At 46.9% G+C, this 21,863-nt stretch overlaps 1 protein-coding gene across 1 annotated transcript; it reads left to right on the plus strand.

The window, feature by feature from the left end:
• Nucleotides 1-3,038: 3,038 nt before the first annotated feature.
• LOC119354365 (calmodulin-binding transcription activator CBT-like) lies at nucleotides 3,039-18,559 on the plus strand. Its single transcript, XM_037621098.1, has 13 exons — nucleotides 3,039-3,254; nucleotides 3,892-4,017; nucleotides 5,576-5,691; nucleotides 5,797-5,885; nucleotides 11,895-11,940; nucleotides 13,132-13,309; nucleotides 13,515-13,589; nucleotides 13,667-13,743; nucleotides 14,598-14,885; nucleotides 15,371-16,062; nucleotides 16,468-17,023; nucleotides 17,478-17,789; nucleotides 18,229-18,559. The coding sequence occupies exons 1-13, from the start codon at nucleotides 3,182-3,184 to the stop codon at nucleotides 18,274-18,276; spliced, it is 2,676 nt and encodes an 891-aa protein (XP_037476995.1). The 5' UTR covers nucleotides 3,039-3,181; the 3' UTR covers nucleotides 18,277-18,559.
• Nucleotides 18,560-21,863: the final 3,304 nt, after the last annotated feature.

A 21,863-nucleotide genomic window follows, 5' to 3' on the forward strand; every position in this document is an offset into this window, starting at 1 on the left:
GCGCGAAGTGAATTGTTCTCCTTTTAAAGATCTTCATGAGACGCGCTCAGATTCTCAGGTTCTTGCTTCTTTTAAAGACAATCATAGGAAAGCTTCTCATGAGTAGCTGAGAGAGTTTCATGACGACTTTCAAGTTCCTCGTACTTAACATGAAGATTTTTAATGTCTTCAATTAAGGACTGAGTTCGATTCATTTCCGCGTCCAACAGGTCATCGCTTTTGTGTAGCAATTTTTGAATATGTTCCATAACAGTTTGTTGTTCAGTTGCAATTTTAGCAAGTGTTTTGTAGCTAGGTTTGGATTCACATTCAGAGTCATCTTCACTGGATATTTGAAAGTAAGCATCGCGTGAGTTTACCTTGGCACCACGTGCCATGAAGCAGTAGATTAGAGCAGAGTCATCCTCATCATCGGCTTCATCATCAGCGACGTGGCCATTGTCTTCGGTGTTGAAGATGGACTTGGCGACGTAAGCCGAAGCTACAGCTAGGCTTGCCACGCCAGAATCGGACTCCTCCTCAAACTCTACCTCCGCCTCCTCGGAAGCAAACTCCTCCTCTGAATCCATCTCCTTGCCAACAAACGCACGGGCCTTGCTGGACGAGCTCTTCTTGTGAGATGAAGACTTTGAAGAAGACTTTGAGGATTTCTTCTTCTTGTTGTTGTCAGAATCATATTCCTTCTTCTTCTTCTTCTTCTTCTTCTTAGATTCCTTGTCCCATTGCGGACAATCAGAGATGTAGTGACCAGGCTTCTTGCATTTGTGGCATGTTCTCTACTTGTGGTCACGAGTGGAAGCTTCATCATTTCTTGAGCTGGATCTTGAAGACTTTCTGATGCGATTCTTCTTGGAGAACTTTTGGAACTTCTTCACGAGCATAGCTAGATCCTTTCTAATGTCTTCAGGATCCCTAGAACTGCAGTCAGATTCTTTTTCAGACGAGGAAACAACCTTTGCCTTCAAAGCACGGGTTTGGCCATAGTTGGGGCCATAGATGTCTCTCTTCTCAGATAACTGGAATTCATGTGTGTTGAGCCTCTCAAGTATGTCAGACGGATCGAGATCTTTGAAGTCAGGACGTTCTTGTATCATCAGGGCCAGGGGTGTCGAATGAGATGTCAAGTGATCTCAGGAGCTTCTTGAAAATTTCGTGCTTGGTGATCTCAGTGGCGCCAAGTGCGCGAAGCTCATTTATGATATTAGTGAGGCGATCAAATATGAGCTAGACATTCTCATTGTTGTTTCTCTTGAAGCGGTTGAAGAGGTTGCGAAGAACATCAATCCTTGAATCTCTCTGAGTTGAGACGCCTTCGTTGACCTTGGAGAGCCAGTCCCAGACCAGCTTCGCAGTCTCCAGTGTACTCACACAGCCGTACTATCCTTTGGTCAAATGACCACAGATGATGTTCTTGGCAGTCGAATCTAGTTGAATGAACCTCTTAACATCAACAACGGTAACACCTTCACCGACCTTGGGAACGCCATTCTTAACGACATACCAGATGTCGACATCAATGGCTTCGAGATGCATGTGCCTATAATTACAATAGAAGTTTGATGGGTCAAGTTCTTATAATTCCAACATATCATCTTGCCTAGGCGAAAAGGTGATCTGCTAGTTGTTTATAGGCCTCGAGGCAAATTGATGGAATATCAAAATTTTCGCTCATTGTCCATCAACATTCAAGGCAGTAGCACCTCTTCCTTTTTGCATTACGTTTGTTCTTTCGTCTGTCATCTCCTTCCCCACAGGGCCTCTTACGTTTTCAATTTTGCCAAATTTTCCGACTGATTTTCCTTACAAACCGAGTCAATTGCCCCATGCATTATTGTCTTACCGTACAAAATCATGTTTTCTTTGTTAACCAATAAACACTAATTTAATTGGCAACCGAAGTCCATTTTGCTACATGATCGGATTAACAAATAAAATGGCCAGTAAATGATGGTGATTGTGTACACAATACTTATGCGCACAGATAATTGCACAATACTGTAGTATACATTGATAAAAAAAATAAGACAATTTAGGTCGTGTTCGGATCTCCTCCCGCTTCTCAGAACTCCACAACTTCAGCTTCTCATCGTAGTTTCTAACTCCAGGCAGCGATTGAAATTTTGTTCGGCTCCGTTTGCATCTCCCAGCGCTGCAGCCCAGCTGGGAGGGCTATGGCCTGATCGGGGTGGTTGGGCCGGCTGGAGGCAGCCCAAATCGGGCCAGCATTAGCAAAGACCACCACGAGCAGTAGTGAGGTGAGCATCGACGTCACTGGCGTCGGGGCTGGAGCTTGTCCCGCGGGTGCAGAAGGTGCGTCCATCCTTGTCTTGAGGGCGGCGTCCTTCAGGAGTTCAGACTGCGACGCCGGGATCCGCCGGGGATGGGCTTGAAGAGGTTCGATCTGCCATGGCGAGGGACTGGCGGCGTGTGTGGCGGTGGTGGTACGCGGCTATGGCGGCTAGGGTTAGCGCAAGGAAAGAACAGATAGAGAGAGAGAGCTTGTACCTGTTCGAGAGAAGAGGAGGGGTTCGAGGCAGTTTTCTTTCTTTTTTCCTAAGGGAAAGGAAGGGGGCGCGTTGAACCGGTACATTTGGCGATGGTAGCCGGCCGTAAGTCAAGTGAACTGGTTCCAGTCGACCGTAAATCGGGCGAACTTCAGATTTTCGTTTTCGTGGAGCTGGACCGAGCTCGCTTCTCATTTTCGCACTACGCACATGCTTAGCTTAGATTTTAGCTTCTCAGAGCCCAAGCGTTCGTGACAATTTCACCTATGGAGTTGATGAAGTTAGAAGCTGGAGTAGATGCCCTTATTTAGCATTCATATCACTGAACCTGAGTCTCACCTTTGCTGTCCGGTGTGAGAGGCTCACAAGTGGATCAAGTTGTGTGCACGGGAAATTCAGGATCCATCTTTCCAACCGCCCACCAACCCACTATTCCTTTCCCGACAGGTGGGCCCGGATGCTTTAGATGCGGGTCCTCATCATCTGATTTTTCTCCGAGAAATGAGCGATTTATGTATTTACCTGCACTTAATTGATATATTTTCTCACCATTTTCCTTTTTCTAAGGTCTTCTCCTGCTCGTCGTCGTCGTCGTCTTCTCCTCTCGCCTGCCTGCGCGGCCCGACCAATAGACCGACCGGGAGAGTGGAAGCAGCAGCCGGCGCGGCTAACGGGCTATGGCGGGAGCGGCCGGGAGGGAGAGGGACCCGCTCCTCCGCTCCGAGATCCACGGCTTCATCACCTACGCAGGTCCGACCTCTCCAGTCCGACCGCCGCCGCTCCTCCTCCTTTTTTATCCCCCTACCTCTCTTTTTGCTTTTGTTTGGTGCGGCAGATTCTGTAGCTTCCGTGGGCTCGCGTGGTTCGTGTTCGCTTGTTCGAGCCGTGATTCGTTTGGGTTTTGGAGTTGCTGTCACCTGATGCCTCGCTCTCGGGCTTTGATTCTCACTGCTCATGCATTTTGCCAGTCTCGGGTTGCAACACACTTGTTCTTTTCCGGAACCAATTCGCCTGTTGGTGGTCTGACTGTTCGATTGGAATGTTTTTCCCCCAACTACTGGTGTTTTTTTATTCGCAAAAGAAAAAAAACTACTGGTGTTTTTGTTCTTGGGATTTGGTCGAATGCTCTGTTTGTGTGGTGACTTGTGAGTGAGGTCTCATTTGATTCTTTCTCTCTCTCTTCTTTAAACTTAATTTTGCATCGTTTAAGTTTTGGGGCTTTGAGGTTAGCTTAGATTTTGGTGTCTCATGTTGTTCCGATGCTCTAGAATTGTGGAATTTACGTTTAGTTCATTTCTATCTTTTGTTGTTGAAAGGAAAAAAGCATGTTGTTGTATCTTGGGCTGATTTCTCGACCGTGTTTCTTCTTCTGATGGTTGGTGGATAGACTTGAATTTCGAGAAGCTGAAAGCAGAGGCCGCGTCGCGCTGGTTCCGGCCGAATGAGATCTACGCGGTCCTGGCCAACCACGAGAGGTTCAAGGTCCATGCACAGCCCATCGACAAGCCCGTGAGTATGTGTTTCGCATCAACCCTAAACCCTCATCTTGGCATCCATTTCCATTCCATACCACTGTGCTTGCTTAGCTTCCGTGATTGACTGCACAACTTGGTGTGAACAAAAGGGAACATTAACAGATATGCGTGTTGACGTATGACGACTGGGTTATGCGTGAAAAATAACAATAGTTCAAGCCCTGTTGGTTCATTGTTTGGGGACATAATGTGTCGGCTGGAACGTTGGGGGTGTTGAATCTCCCATCCTTGGTCTTCTATTCTTCTCTCTCTAGGGAACACAAAAAGTTTACGTCTTGATGCATTGATTGAAAATGAAAGTTACCATAAGATTTGGCTTTGTACATGCCCAATGAAGAGTAAACAGACACTACTACATCAATATAACAACATTCAAAGCCTGGAAGCGCCCTCCATGGCCGAGGAAGTCGAAGTACAGAAGTAGCCCACCAGTCCATAAAGTTGTTGCCGGGGTTGGGAGGAGGTGCTGTAGATCGAATCCAAGACAGGACTGTGTGCCAGGTTTGATAGCAAAATCCGCAGTCCATGAGGAGGTGCTGCATACGCTCCACGTCTTAACAGAATGCTTTTGTGAACTGGAGTATAAGTATACTTAGCATGATTGCTATAAAGCACTCTTCTCAGTGTTTTTTCTGAAATGTTTGTGCACAGGAGCCTTGTTATTGTTCTCAACTTCTCATTAGGATACTTTCTCTAGGTCATAAGAGAATATTCAATTGTGAACGAAATAAACATGATCTACCACCCAAATCTCCCATGTACACAAGAGTCAGATTATAAAGTAATATAACATCTTGGGCGACTATGCTACCATAAGTAAAACCAATATGTTTTCATGTTCTCATTGCAAATTTGCACTTAACTTTTGCTTGTTGTGATTGCAGTTTTTGTGTGTGCTTTTCCCATTTCCAGCAGATGCACCTCTTGGGAATTGAATTTGCTCACCTGTCTTCATCCTGGTTTATTGGTCCCCATTATATTTTGTGCCAAATTTTGACCATAGATTTAAGTAACAAAATTCATGCATGTCATCAAAAATTATATCATTGAGAACTATGTTCAAATACAGATCCAATGATATAATTTTTGTTGACATGCGTTGACATTTTGTTAGTTAAATCTTTGGTCAAAATTTGACACAAATTACAAAGGGGACCAATAAACCAGGACGAAGGTATTAAGTGCCTACATGTCACTATGTACATTTTGTCCACTAAGATATTACTATTACATGATACTCCCTCCGCCCGGAAATACTTGTCGGAGAAATGGATGTATCTAGACGGAGGGAGTACTTTATAAGAGTATTAGTTATACAAGGGGTATATTTACGTTTTACCACATTTAACTTTTTGGTTGTTAACTTCTTGCATTTATCTACTATTGTTTTGATGCGCACATTGCAAGGATGCCTACATCTTGAGATTCTATTGAAAATGTTGATTCGTTTCATAGCTTTATTATAATCACCATCATGTTGGCACTAGAAAATGGCTTCTGGATTTCAACCATCAGTTTAACTTTCTTTTAAACCAGGTGGTACTATTGTTCTATATGATCGCAAAGTTGTCCGGAACTTCCGGAAGGATGGCCATAATTGGAAGAAAAAGAAGGATGGCAAAACTGTCCAAGAAGCCCATGAAAAATTAAAGGTGAGACTATCCACCACCAGCACAATGACAAAAAACTCAAATTTTATTGCTGTTGTTACATTCAAGCATCCCCACCTTTATTGTTGATTTCTGTCATTTTCATAGATTGGTAATGAAGAGAGGGTTCATGTCTATTATGCTCGAGGTGAGGATAATCCAAATTTCTTTAGAAGGTGCTACTGGCTGCTTGACAAGTAAGAATTCCTTTTCTTTTAGAAAAATGGAAGCTTCACTACACCATTTTTTTCTCTATGCAATATTTATTTACATTGTTTTCTCGCATGATTCATTTTTTCTATCGTGTGATGCTGTGTACACATAGCCCATGCACTTTTACCGGACTATCGAACTGTTTGCTTTTCTAAGGCTAATAGTGTTAGACCTTTGAACCTGAGCATTGATAGGTTGTGGATGACACTAGGAGAGTTGGGACAATTTTTGTTGGTTTATTTTTCACACAATGCCATACCAACCTGAGGGGTTGGGGATACATACTTATAGGCTGCTAGCCAGCCAAGCATATGCTGAGATGCTGCTAAGATGCCAGTCTAAGATGCTAGTCTAAGATGCCAGTCCTTGATGGTCAGGAACTCTATCCTAACTGCCACAAGGACCATGTGCTGCAGCCCCACAACGACCCTAGTACATAGACTTATCCATCATTCTCCCCCTAAGTCTTGTACGTCGTCTTGTGGGAAAGTTGAATCATCCCAATCCTGGAGCAAAGTTCGAGGAACTTGACCCTCCCAAGAGGCTTGGTGAGCAGGTCTGCGAGCTGGTCCGTGGTGTTGACGTAGCTCGCCTCGATGCTCCCTTCTTCCACACAGCTGCGGATGAAGTGATACCTCAGTCGAATGTGCTTGCTCCGTTCGTGGAACACGGGGTTCTTTGCCAGGGCCAGGGCAGACTTGCTGTCCACCAGGAGCTGCACCGTTCTGGTGTCTTGAACGAGAAGATCACCAAGCAGTCGAGCGAGCCAGAGCGCCTGAGTGCAGGCGGTGGAGGCTGCTATGTACTCAGCCTCACAGCTGGACAGGGCCACCACCCGCTGCTTGACTGATTGCTAGCTCACGAGACACTTGCCGAGGAAGAAGAGGATCCCGCTCGTGCTCTTGCTGGTGTCGATGTCGCCGGCGTGGTCGCTGTCGCTGTACCCGACGAAGTGTGCCGCCCCCGGACACCTAGGGTAGTGGAGGCCGTGGTTGAGGGTCCCTGCTACGTAGCGGATGATCCTCTTCACTGCCTGCTGGTGTTCCGACGTCGGTCGCTCCATGAACCGACTGACATAGCCGACGGAGAATGCCAAGTCCGGCCGTGTGTGGGTGAGGTAGCGAAAGCTCCCCACAAGACGTCGGTACTGCGTAGCATCCACTTCCTCCGTCGTGCTGTCGCGGCTCAGTTTCAGCCTCTTCTCCATCGGAGTGAGAGCTAGGTGGCAGTCGGTTAGCCCAGCTAGCTCAACGATGCGCTTGGCGTAGGTGGACTGTCGAAGCGCGATCCCGGAGTGGTCCTGGTGCACCTCAATCCCTAGATAGAAGGAGAGGAGCCCCAGATCACTCATCTGGAAGGTGGCCTTCATGTCTTCCTTGAATGCCGCCACCTTTGCATATTTGGTGCCGGTGATCACCAAGTCGTCAACGTAGACGCCCACCAGCAGGGCATTTCCTCCACTGCCCCGTCGGTCGACGGGAGCCTCATGCGGGCTTTGCTCGAAGCCCATCTTCTTTAGCGTGGAGTCCAGCTTGGCGTTCCACGCCCTAGGTGCCTGCCGTAGGCCATAGGCCATAGAGAGCCTTGCGCAGGCGGAGTACCTTGCCCTCCTGGCCGGGAATCGCAAATCCCGGTGGCTGATGCACGTAGACTTCCTCCTTCAAGTCGCCGTTGAGGAACGCCGACTTGACATCCATGTGATGGACACGCCAGCCCTCCTGGGCAGCCAGCGCAAGGAGAAGTCGCACGGACTCCATCCGTGCCACGAGAGCGAAGGCGTCGTCGAAGTCGACTCCTTCCTGCTGCAAGAAGCCTCGGGCCACCAGGCGAGCCTTGTGCTTGATGATGGCGCCAGCTCCATCCTCTTCAGCTTGAACACCCACTTAAGGGTGATTGCGTGGTGACCACGAGGGAGGTCAGCGAGCTCCCAGGTGCGGTTTTGCTCGACCGCATCCATCTCCAACTGCATCGCGGCCCGCCATGCCGCATCTCTCTCGGCCTCTGCAAAGGACCGTGGTTCGCCGTCCTCACACGCGAGTTGTAGCTGCGCCTCCAGGTCACGTGGCATCAGTCCCGGCACCGGCTGGTCGCCGAGTAGATCATCCATCGTGCGATACCGCAGCTGTTCGCCTCCATACCACACGTCGACACGCTCCTCGTCGTGAGTGAGCGGGGAAGCGAACTTCATCGGGTTGTGCTCCGCGTGAGCTTGTGCTGATGAAGACGAACCCGGAGTGGTGACTGCCGGGGCTGGAGTATGCGGCGTCGCCAGTTGTGGTGCCGTCGGCGTAGCAGGCACCGAAGTCGATGCAGTTTTGGGGGTCGGGGTAGACGTGCCCGGCGAAGAGGAGCTGCTTGCTCCCCCGGCTTCCTTGAAGTGGGCGTACTCGACAATGAAGTCGTTATACGTCAGCGTCGAGCCGTCGTCCACCGCCTTGTCCCATTGCCACCCTTGCCCTTCGTTGAACACGACGTCTCGTGCCGTGCGCACACGCTGTGTCTTTGGGTCGAGGATGCGGTAGGCCTTTGAGCCCTCCGCGTAGCCGATGAAGACTCCCGGAGTGCTCCTATCGTCGAGCTTGCCGATGTGGCCGAGCTCCTTAGCGAACGTAAGACAACCAAAGACCTGCAAATGGGAGACCGCCGGCTTCCGCCCATGCCAGGCCTCGTATGGTGTCATGCCATCGAGTGCCTTAGTAGGCGAGCGGTTGAGGATGTAGACGGCCGTCAGCACCGCCTTTCCCTAGAAAACAGCCGTCATCCCTCTCTGCTTGAGGAGAGCCCGAGCCATCCCCACAACCGTCTGGTTGCGCCGCTCGACGACTCCGTTTTGCTGCGGGCTGTACGACGTGGAGTAGTGGCGCTGGATGCCCTCATCGGCGCAGTACGACGCGAATTCAGCCGCCGTGAATTCACCGCTGTTGTCAGTGCGCAACACGCGCAATTTGCGGCCGCTCTCCGCCTCCACACCAACCTGCGCACGCCTGATGGCGTCCGCCGCTTCTCCCTTGCTGTCGAGAATCAACGCCCACATGTAGCGAGAGAGATCGTCGACGAGCAGCAGGAAGTAGCGTCGACCTCCTGGTGTGGCTGGCGTCACCGGGCCGCACAAGTCTCCGTGCACGAGCTCCAGCTTCTCCTTGGCCCAAAAACTCGCCTGTTTGGGAAAGGGGAGTCGTCTCTGCTTCGTCAGTACGCAGATGTCGCAGAACTGCTCCACATGGTTGAGGCATGGCAGGCCTCGTACCATCTCCTTGGCACTTAGACGCTTCAGGGCCTCAAAATGAAGGTGCCCAAAGCGCTCATGCCATTGCCACGCCTCATCGTCCCGACGGACAGCGAGACAGACCGGTTGTGCCACCTGCACATCAAGGACGTAAAGTCGATTTTCACCCCACCTTGGCGAGAAGGCGACCCTGGCGATCCCAGATGCGTAGGACCCCATGCTCAATCAGCACGCGTGAGCCGTTCTCATCCAGCTGTCCCAAGCTGATGATGGAGTTCCTTAGCGCAGGGATGTAGTAGACACCGGTGAGCAGCCGGTGCTCTCCCGTCTTGGTGGTGAAGATGACGGAGCCGACGCCCTTAATTTCCACAGCGGAGGCATCCCCAAACTTGACGGAGCCTCGCGCATCGGAGTCGAGCTCGGCGAAGAATTCCCCTCGACCGGTCATGTGGTGGGTGGCGCCGGTGTCGAGGCACCACCCCATAGTCTTGTCCTTCTCGGAGCCATCGCCGAGAAGAGCGTGTGCTTTTGGCTCGTCGAGGTGGATGAGAGCTTTTGCGACTGGTGTCGCTGAAGATAGCTCAATGCTTGCATGCGCCATGAACAGAGCCGTCTCCTCCTCCTTCGCCTGTGCGACGTGAGCCTGGCCTTGTCGTGGTTGCCGACACTCATTGACCCAATGGTCAAACCGGCCACAGTTGTGAGAACTGTTGTCTTGTGCAGGCTTGGGCTTGCCAGCGGCGCCGTCGTTGGCGCCTCCGCGGGCGTCACCTTCGGCACGTCCTTGTGCCCTGCCCGGGGGCCTCTTCGCGTCTTACGCTGCTTGCCACGCTTGCGGCCGCCCGTCGTGGAAGAAGGCTCCCCCTTCTTCCTGTCACCAAGGCTGGCTTCCCACGGCTCCCGAGTTAGGAGCAGCTTCCCGCCGGTGGTGATGGGCCTCGAGGAAGGCTGTGGCTCGTCGGTGTCGACGACCTTGAGGCGACCTATCGCCTCCTCGATTGTCATCGTGGAGAGGTCCAGCAAAGACTCGATTGACCGAGCCATCTGCTTGTACTTCTCGGGGATGCACCGAAAAAGCTTCTCGACAGCTCTCTCCTCGGTGTAGGTGGCATCACCAAACTTCACCAACTTCTGCAGCAGAGTGTTGAGACGGAGAGCAAAGTCATCAACGTCCTCACCTGGCTTGAAACCCAGGCTCTCCCACTCCTTACGAAGTGCCTGCAGAGTGGACTTGCGAGCTTGGTCGCTACCGATGCGTGCCGCGGCGATGGCGTCCCAAGCTTCCTTGGCAGTCCGCTTGCTGGAAAGCGAGAACTGCATCTCGGGCGGGACTGCGGCGATGAGGGCGTCCAGCGCCCGTCGGTCCTCTTGGTGGTCGACGTTGCTGTCCGGGACTGCCTCCCACATGCGCCGCACCTGGAGCCTGATCTTCATGATCCCGGCCCACTCGACGTAGTTGGTTTTAGTGAGGGTAGGCCACCCAGCACTGGGACCAACATCCCTGACCACAGTCCGGACCTTGTAGAGGCCGCGGTCTTGGTCGTTGCAGCCGCCGTCGCGGTGCGCACCTCCACCTGGAGCGCGGGCGTGCTTGGCTGCCCACTGCGCCGTCCGCTCTTGCGCCACTTTGGCGCGGTCTGCGTCAGCGCCGTCGTCCGCAGGTGCGGAGCTGTTGGAGCTGCCGGAGCCGCCGCGGAGTACCTTGGCATCCGTCGTAGCCTCACGTGCTGCATCTGCTGCTGCTGCTGCTTCTACCTCTGCCCTGGCTGCTTCTACCTCCGCCCTGGCTGCTGCCAGCTCCGCTGCAGCCAGCCTCGACACCCTTGCTGCCGCAGCAGCTGTTGCTACAGCAACTCGCTCACACTCCTCTGCCACGGCGCGCTTGGCCTCCTGCCGGCGCCGTATGCTCGAGGTAGCTGTGTGCTGAGAGCGACCTGCAGACATGGCTCGCTGCAGGGGGGCTGTTGTGTGAGGAGGAGGCTGTTGAAGACGAACTGCTGCTCGACAGTCCGGAGGGAGGAAGGTAACCAGAGGCAGACAGAGCAGCTGCTGCTACCGACTTAGGCTGCTCACAGGAAATGCTCAGGGTACAGGATAACGAGGCTCTGATACCACTTGTTAGACCTTTGAACCTGAGCATTGATAGTTGTGGATGACACTAGGAGAGTTGGGACAATTTTCGTTGGTTTATTTCTCACACAATGCCATACCAACCTGAGGGGTTGGGGATACATACATATAGGCTGCTAGCTAGCCAAGCATATGCTGAGATGCTGCTAAGATGCCAGTCTAAGATGCTAGTCTAAGATGCCAGTCCTTGATGGTCAGGAACTCTATCCTAACTGCCACAAGGACCATGTGCTGCAGCCCCACAACGACCCTAGTACACAGACTTATCCATCAAATAGAAGCTCTAAGACATTTGCCATCAATGTTGTCAATTTCCTGCAGCTAAAATTAAGAAAGTAATTACTTTTTAGGTTAAAAAAATAACGTACTCAGATCATGTTGCACGCTAAACCTATTATGTTATTTGCTGTCTATGATCTGTCTGGAATTCTGTTCAATGTTAATATCCTCTAATCTGAGAAACAGCTTTGTCATTACCACATTAACTAGGACGTGCTCTCTAACAATGAAAGTTCTGTTATTGCCTACTGCATGAATTGTCGCATACAATTTACAATTTCTACTACATGTATCAGATGCAAACTCGGATATAATTACTTTTCTTTGTTGACATAGTTTTTGGTTATTTCTTATTCAGAGAGGCTGAACGGATTGTTCTTGTGCATTATCGTCAAACATCTGAGGTTATTCCCCCCACACCTGTTTTCTGTTCTTAAATCTTAAGTATAATTTGAAGGCGTGCATGCGGTTCATCATGTTTGTTCTTCTGTTCATACTATTGTAGAGTGGCCTTTTGCCAGTCTGCCTCTTTGTTGGACATTCTGTCCAATTAATTCTGATATCGGCACACCTTATCTTGCCAAGAGGTCATGATATATCTAGCAAATTTTAAATACCCCCTCAAATTTGTTGATCATTGACCAGGGCCACATTTTATATTCACAATGCTAGAGTTAATTTTTATGTGCAAGGAGAAAAATCGATCTAAAACTGAACCAGGCTTGATACCTTGTTAGGAGGGAGCAACTTGTAGGCCAATATATGTACGTAACAGCTGTCGTATTCCTAATACAATACAGAAATACCGAACAACTCTAATACAAACTTGACGTGGCCCAGTGGATTTCTTGATTCTCTGTTGCTTTAATGTATAGAGCTGATAGCTCTATTGCCGAACGAAGTGTAAGCTGTAAACGCAGCTTGCCTAAACTTATATGTTTTTTTAAGTTGTCATGGGAGTCAAATGTATATAAAAACTAGAGGATACCCCGTGTGTTGCTGCGGGAATCGATTTTAATGTATTTCGAGTGATTTGATTGTATGGAACATGAATAGTTGAATTAATAATATATGAACTAAAACTAAAAATAGTTATTATATATTGTATTTGATTATTGTGTATTTGAAAATATTTATTGAATATAAGTGACATAATATAATGGAAAACTTTTCCCATGCATGTTGAGTGGACCTTTGATTAGGTGGCATGTGTGGTGAGATGAATGTGTGCATGAGATCAATTAATAATGGAAAACCTTTTCTCATGCATATTGTGGTGGGCCTATGATGAGATGGCATGTGTGCATGTTAGATAATAGAGGTAGTGGGGATCAACTACTTAGGTACATAGGATTCTAACTATTTAGTTCTGACGTCTGTTCAGAATTATGAGAAAATGACTCCAAGTGCCATACAGGAACCCAGAGCATAGCTGAAAATGCATACCAGGGATCTTGTAAAATTAAAAACATCTTCCTAAATCAAAAGCATCTTCCTTTCACAAAGTATTAACATGTCCGTAGAGCAAGCAGAGTAGACAAAGTTACTATGTGGTCGGTTCCACTTAATCTCCTAATTTGCTTCGTCTTGATCAGGAAAATGCCATAGCACATCCGAGCACAGAAGCCGAAGCCGAAGCGCCTACAATGAATGTGATTCAATATTATACTTCTCCGATTTCAGCAAATTCAGCCTCAGTTCATACCGAGATATCGTTCTCCCCTCCGGCACCAGAGGAAATTAACTCACATGGTGGCAGTGCAATTTCTAGTGGTGAGCCATACTTCAGTCGTAATGATTTGTTGAATGCATATGCACAAACTGCGAGCTTCTCTTAGAATATGCTATACTCCAGTGAGCTAAATATGTAGGTTTATGCCCTGTCGATTGGACTCTCCGACAGCATGATATCATAATCTTTGCAGACTTTACTGATGTACTTCTTTTACTACTGTATATTGGATCGGTCATTGTGCAGATACTGGTGGCTCTAGTCTGGAAGAGTTCTGGGTTCATCTATTGGAGTCATCTATGACAAAGGATACTGCTTGTGGTGGGACTTCTGGACAGAGCTACAATATTTCATTGTACTTCTACTGAAAGTGTAAATTTTCTCATTATATATTACAGGCGCATCCGTGGCATTTAGTCAGCAGATTAAATGCGGAACAAAGGATTCTGGAAATGACACGGACTCTACAAATAATGTAAGCGAGTTGCTATGACCTATATAAGTTATTAAATTGCAATACTAGTATACAGCATGACGAAAATTGGTGCGGTAATACTACATTGCTAAATGAAATGTTGTTTTGGTCCTTAGTTGATTGGTATTTAGTTTCATCTTCCATGTCAAAGACCCAAAGTAGTCGGACCCCGCGAAAGCGGGAGCTACCTGCACCGGTCTGCCCTTCTTTCCATGTAAAATTTAGAATACCATACCTGGTAATGCTTAGTCTGGAAGTTAAAAAGTGCACTAATTTCTCTCAACCTCCTTTGTAATACTGATGGTATTCTATATATATGTTAATTTTTTGTGAATCTGTAAGGTTTAACTCCTGTGGACCAATAGGTCTTCTGTCCCGCCACAGTATATTTTTTTGTTTGTATTTACCTCTAAATTGTCCACTATCTTATTTGGGGCTTCAGAAATTTTTTGTAAGATAATTTTTGGGGAACGACAACATTGCAACTGTGCTAGGCTGGAGCCCGCGTAGTGGCTTCCAATTCTGAGTGATATCACTCTGCACACCATCACCGGGTGGCTGCATGGCGATCATGCGGTGCGGATCTGGTCGTGCCGTCTGCCCTGTTACAATTTAGGATTTTGTCATTGCAGGATCCCTGGTATTTTCTGAAGTAAGATATTTTTTGTTATTTTTGTAACCTTTGGCTTCTATGGAGATCGTGCTATGTGAGTGAATATTATTCATTAATTCCATACCCATTCACGGCATGGAAAGTCAGCTACTTCATCATAATAAGGCAGTCTGTTAGTTTCACCACTTAATTTGATACCCAAAGCTTATCTAATTATCCTACTAATTGTGCCCTCAATCAGGTACATGCGAACCACGCCGGAGCTCTGGAACATCAAGTAGACCAATCTCAATACCCTTTAACATCAGATCTCGATTCTCAGTCACATCAATTTGCAACTTCTTTGCGGAAAACTCCAGTGGATGGTGACATTCCTAATGATGTGCCTGCTAGAGAGAACAGTCTTGGACTGTGGAAGTACTTGGATGATGACAGTCCTTGTCTAGGGGATAATATAGTGAGCAATGGAAAAATCTTCAACATCACTGATTTCTCCCCAGAATGGGCTTGTTCCACAGAGCATACCAAGGTTTATCCCTTTCATGTTCTACTGAACTATTATTCTTTCTTGTTTTACTGTATTTGTGCATGCTCATTCCATTTCCAACTGTTCAGTTTGATGGAAATGTTCCACCATATCTTCACTGATACCAGTTACGAAAAATAATTTCTCTCGGGAGGTATAGGGGTAAGGTGTGAGTGCGTTCATATGGGTGCGTGTATGTGAGCATCTGGATTTGTACTGTGTTTCTCCAAAAATAAATAAATCTATCAGGTACTTCTGGTAGGACAGTCAATTCCGTAAAATGCAATGTAGTGAATGGACGCACATTGGCACATATGTAATGTACTGTATAGAACAGTTTGCTTGCTGAATTGTAATATACATGTTTGTAAATTGTAATATTCTATCAAATTGCAAAATTATTGACAGCTGCTGAATTGTAATATACATGTTTGTAAATTGTAATATTCTATCAAATTGCAAAATTATTGACAGCTGCTGAATTGTAGATCTTGGTGATCGGGGATTACTATGAGCAATACAAGCATCTGGCTGGTTCCAATATTTACGGTATCTTTGGTGATAACTGTGTTGCCGCAAACATGGTCCAAACTGGTGTTTACCGTTTCATGGTTGGACCACATACAGCTGGACGAGTGGATTTTTATTTGACTTTGGATGGGAAAACACCAATCTCTGAGGTTTTGAATTTTGAGTATCGTAGTGTGCCTGGAAGTTCATTGCATAGTGAGTTAAAGCCGCTGGAAGATGAGTACACAAAGTCAAAGCTTCAAATGCAGATGAGACTAGCTCGTTTGCTGTTTGTGACAAACAAGAAAAAGATAGCACCAAAGCTTCTTGTGGAAGGCAGCAAAGTTTCTAATCTCATATTGGCATCACCAGAGAAGGAATGGATGGATCTATGGAAAATTGCTGGCGATTCTGAAGGCACATCTGTTCATGCTACTGAAGACTTGCTTGAATTAGTTTTACGGAATAGATTGCAAGAATGGCTTCTCGAAAGAGTAATTGGAGGCCATAAATCAACCGGCCGTGATGATCTAGGACAAGGACCTATCCATCTGTGTTCTTTCCTAGGCTATACTTGGGCTATCCGCTTGTTTTCTGTGTCCGGATTCTCCTTGGATTTCCGTGATTCTTCTGGTTGGACTGCTTTACACTGGGCTGCATACCACGGAAGGTATCTTCCATTTTCTGTTATATATATCCTTCCTTTCGCTGATCACGGAATTTGGAAAAATCAGAGCAAGTCATTTTCAATGTGAGTAGTGGGCCTGGCAACTGTGACGTGTTTGTGTAATTTGCAAGTCAAACTTCATTGGACCTAACTGACAAAAAACTAATATTGACTGTCAGAAATGAGCCATATATTGTTTTCAACAACCTTCTAGATTTGGAAAACTCTGAAAATAATCTCATCAACAGTCTTAGATGGTGATCTTAGACAACACTCCAGATTTGTTTTACTTTAGGTGACTAGTAATTTCTGATCTCGGAAAACATTATCTGTTGGAATATATTGCTTCATATATGTTCATGAATTATGACGATCTTGTTACTCATTTTTTTGCTAAACTTTTGCCAGGGAAAAAATGGTTGCTGCTCTGTTATCTGCTGGAGCAAATCCAAGCTTGGTTACGGATCCTACTGCAGTGTCCCCTGGTGGATGCACTCCTGCTGATCTGGCAGCAAGACAAGGTTATGTGGGCTTAGCTGCATATCTTGCTGAGAAAGGATTGACTGCACATTTTGAATCAATGTCACTGTCCAAGGGTACTAAGCAATCACCATCAAGGACGAAACTAACAAAAGTACACAGCGAGAAGTTTGAGAACCTTACTGAACAAGAACTTTGCTTAAAAGAATCTTTAGCGGCCTATCGAAATGCTGCTGACGCTGCCAGTAATATCCAAGCTGCACTTCGCGATAGAACTCTTAAACTCCAAACAAAAGCAATTCTTTTGGCCAATCCTGAGATGCAAGCAACTGCGATAGTTGCTGCTATGAGGATTCAGCATGCATTCCGGAACTACAACAGAAAAAAAGAGATGAGAGCTGCTGCACGAATACAAAATCATTTCCGCACGTGGAAGGTCAGAAGGAACTTTAAGAACATGCGAAGACAAGCTATCAGAATACAAGTAAGTTGCAGGTTTCTGTTGCTTGTTTCCATTTGTTGCCTTCTCTGGGGGATTTATTGCATAAATATAGGCCATAACGATGAAAGCACCTTTTTCTTATATATATTTATTGTGCTGGAAGAACAGGGTGATGGGCTGGTGGCACTTGACAGTCATTATTAGAAAGCAAATTGGAAGTTTTTTTCTATGTTGTTATGTGCAAAGTACTACCTCCGTCTCGGTGAATAAGTCATTCGCGTAGTTCTAGGTCGACGATTTAACTATCTAAATATGTATTATATGTGACAAAAAATATATATTTAGAAACTACATCCGTGTAGAAATCCAGTGATATACTTTTCATGACATATAACACATATTTAATTCCTCAAATCGATGACCTAGAACTACGCGAATGACTTATTCACCTAGACGGAGGTAGTAGATATTTTAATGATTATAACATATCCCTCAGGCTGCATACCGAGGCCATCAAGTGAGACGTCAGTACCGCAAGGTAATATGGTCTGTTGGAGTCGTGGAGAAAGCTATTTTGCGATGGAGAAAGAAGAGAAAAGGCTTGCGCGGCATTGCAAATGGAATGCCAGCAGAAATGACAGTGGATGTAGAAGCTGCAAGCACTGCAGAAGAAGGTTTCTTCCAGGCCAGCCGGCAACAAGCGGAGGACAGGTTTAATAGATCAGTGGTACGTGTTCAGGCTCTGTTTCGTTGTCATCGGGCACAGCATGAGTACCGGAGGATGAGGATTGCTCATGAGGAGGCCAAGGTATGTATTTTACTCTCCAATACTGGTCTACGTGTATCATTGGGTAGATGACATGACAGAGCTTGTGAGATGGTTGGTGTGATATCTAAATCGTAAATGAAGCAAGTTTAAACTCCCTCCGATCCGAATTAATTGACGCAGACATTGTATAGAGGCTGCGTCAATTAATTCAGATCGGAAGGAGTAGGAAGTTGTGTCTCAGATTGTTGCCGTGATTGCTGCTTTTACATGGCATCATGCTTATTTTAGAATGTTTCTGAGTGGAGTCACCAGTCGCCTGTTTGCAGAATATAATTAGATTAGCATTTTTTTCAAATATATTAGCAAACTTGTAAGTTACATCACATGTTTATCAGAAACATATAGCCTCTGTTACCCCTGATGCTTGGTTATGAACGCCATGAGATTTTTCTGATCTGTATACTGTATGTTGGCGCAGCTGGAGTTCAGTAAAGGGCAGCAGCAGGCGCCGGCATGCAGGAGGTGAAGTGGCTTCTAGGGGCCATGTAATTCTTGTATTGTACATTAAGAAAAATCATAACTTGCTAATGCTGCCCTACATTTTAGGACCATCTTATTGATCCTTTTGGCCGAATCTGGTGTATGTATTTGCTGCTAGCATGTTACTGTGGTTTGCAATTTGCCTGGTTTTAGCTATATGGCATTGTGCTTGTAGGTGCATGTAGATGCTGGTACGGATCATGTTGTAAAGGCTAACAATAAGTGCTACCTGGGCCAAAGACCAAATAGGAATTTTACCTTACGTTTCATGGATTCTTTCATGTTTATGGTTAATTTGGTGGTCCACAGGAACAAATTCCATCTAATTTACCGATAAACAAGAAATCGAATCAAACTCGATGTAAGATGAATTCAGTGCCCAGCACAAGATTATCAAGTTGAAATCGTGCTTTCTCAAAACAAAAAAAAAGTTGAAATCTTGCAGGAAGAATTATAAGCTACTCCCTCCGACCTATCCATCATAAGTGTCGTGGTTTTAGTTCAAAATTTTTATGGATCGGAGGATAGTTCAAAATTTTTATGGATCGGAGGGGGTACTATTGTACTGAAAGCTGAAACACTAGATTCACAACAACGGTTCAATATCCAATATTAGTTTTACAAAAAAGATACCACAAAAAACATTTCTAGCACTTCCGCTAAAACCCTGAACTCGCCAAAAACTAAATATTGGGAGTTCTAACCAATCCCTAAAGCGCTCTCTTTTTTTTAGTAAAGGGTGGATCTTATTGGCCTAAAATTCAAATGGAGGATCAAGATGATATAAACACATTGATCACAAATCTGGCTCTGCATAGTTAGGATGCAGATAATCAACACCAATGCACGTGTCCAAAAACAAATAGTAAAATCATACTAGACGAAGAGGAAAAAAACAAGGCATGATCAGATCTACGACCAGCAAACTATAATTATGACCATATTCACACCAATCATCTCATGTCAGCACACATATGAGGAGGCTCTTCAAGAACAACGCCTTCAGAAAGGGAGCGGCGCTCAAACGCTGCCATCATCGGATCCAACCACCCAAGGTCAGAATCTAGGTTTGCACCCTAAAGAACCAGTCTGAGCATATTCGAGCAACACCTTCAACAAGGTAACGATGTAAACATATTGCCATTGTCAGGTATAATCAACTCAGGTCAGACCTAGTCTTTCACCTGAGATCGGGTGCTCGAGTAGCACCACCATCGACATCCCTCATGTTTTGTCACCACTACTCTTTCGCAATCCCACCAGCTACATGTCATGTGCGACAGCCGTTGCTGCACAACCATCCCTCTAAATCAAGCCATCGTCCATAGTTTGCATCTCACAACCAAAGCCAACCACCGGGTCTGGAGGGAGGAACCCTCAGGAAGACCTTTCGGTGTCCATTGCAATTCACAGCGAGGCCGGCGTCGTGTGGCACAAACCTAGCAGAACCGTCGCCTCCTTATGATGTGCAACGATGGCGGTCGTCTTCGAGATTAGAAGAATCCAATGCGTTGCCCTGCCGCCACCCACCACAAGGTCTTTGCACAATGACACCCAGACAACGACGAGGGGAGCATGCATGGAGGAGAGGGCAGTAGTGATGTAGACCTGGAGGAGCGATCTGGGAGCCGATCCATTTTTTTGGGTGTCAGGTTCGCAGACCCGCGTCGCCGTGAGGAACCACTGCCACCCATGCCCGTTGTGCCGCGCCCAAGCGCCAATGCCACGCACATGACGAAGCAGCCAACTGGACCCGTCAATCTTGGATCCAAACCCAACACGTCCCAGCTGTCGCCTCTATCCATGAGAAGCTCGACGCCGTGTCGGAGAGCATCCGCACTACGAGCAAGGTACCTGCTACTGTTGTCAGCCACAACTTCGCCTACAACGTCCTCCGACAGCCGCAAAGAGGAGGAAGGGGAGATTTGTGGTGGCGACGGCTAGGGTTTGGGCTGTCTTCTGAGTCGTCCACACGGGAGCAACTCGGGTATTCAAGAGGGGGGGGGGGGTTGAACCAACCCATCTGGATAATCTTAACTCCCAATATTTCCTACACGCAATGACAAGTAGGCCCCCTCAAATCTACCACACGTTTCCTCACCGCAAAATGTCTCTTTCTCCTGTTGTGTCCCTCTTTGATCCTCTCTTCTCATATTTTGGTTGTGGTACGTCAACCTTCACGCCGCTTACAACAAACTCGACTTCACCTCAACCTTCTCTGTTCAACCCCAGCCGTCGCCTCACCGATGGACCTTTAATCATGACCCCTGTACATTGCTACCATGAAACCTTCTCATGACTCCCTAAGGCCGTCGCTTGCATAGGACCCCATCCACTTCCCCGAGAGCACGCACGAGAGGTCCACTGATGTAGGTCAAGCCTCTAGGGTGGCCCGATCTTCACAAACTGGAAGTGGATTTGAGGAAGAACACGAGGGAAATCACGAGGGGAAACACACAAATCAACACACATAGCAAATAAGGATATACACATAGATAGATCCATTGTACAAAGCATCCAAAGAGTGAGATGTAACAAGATAGTTCTTCCCCAAGTGGCAGGACAAGGAGGGCTTGATGCTTCTACGAAGCCTTTCTCTTGACAAAGGAGCTCTTGACATGGTGATGTCCGTAGGATGCTCCGCATCATCCCCTCTCCCTTGGGAACATCCGACCTCGAATCGAGATCCTCATCACCATGGGAAAGTGTAGGATCAAAAGTATGTCTAGAAGGGGGGGGGGGGGTGATTAGACTACTTGACCAAATAAAAACTTATCATTTTCCCAATTTTAGTTGTAGGCAAGTTTTAGCAATTCTATGAAGTCAAGCAACACCCTACACATTCAAGTCTAAGAGTTGAGTAGCAGAAAGTAAAGACTTTGCATATGAACGTAAAGGAGGGATCAGAGAAATCGAACGCAATGAAGATACAATGATTTTTGGCATGGTTCCGATAGGTGGTGCTATCGCACGTTCACGTTGATGGAGACTTCAACCCACGAAGGGTAACGGTTGCGCGAGTCCATAGAGTGCTCCACCCACGAAGGGTCCACGAAGAAGCAACCTTGTCTATTCCACCATGGCTTACGTCCATGAAGGATTAGCCTCACTCGGGGTAGATCTTCATGAAGTAGGCGATCTCCTTGCCCTTACAAACCCCTTGGTTCAAATCCACAAGATCTTGGATGCTCCCAAGTGACACCTAACCAATCTAGGAGACACCACTCCCCAAAAGGTAATAGCTGGTGTTGTTGATGATAAACTCCTTGCTCTTGTGCTTCAAAAGATAGTCTCCTCAACACTCAATCACTCTCTCATAGATTTGGCTTTGATAGGAGAAGGATTGGAGTGGAAAGCAACTCGGGGAGGCTAGAAATCAAGGTTCAAATGGTTGGATTGGAATGGCTTGATCTCAACACATGACTAGGTGGTTCTCTCTCAGAAAATGAATGGTGGAAGTGTAGTTTCGTTCCGATTGCTCTCTCTAAGAGAAGGTGAGGTGGAGGGGTATTTATAACCTTCACCCATAATCCAACCGTTACAGTCTTTTGACTCAACTCGGTGGTACCGAAC

This window comes from Triticum dicoccoides, chromosome 2A, assembly GCF_002162155.2.
Source record: "Triticum dicoccoides isolate Atlit2015 ecotype Zavitan chromosome 2A, WEW_v2.0, whole genome shotgun sequence".
Lineage (NCBI taxonomy): Eukaryota > Viridiplantae > Streptophyta > Magnoliopsida > Poales > Poaceae > Triticum > Triticum dicoccoides.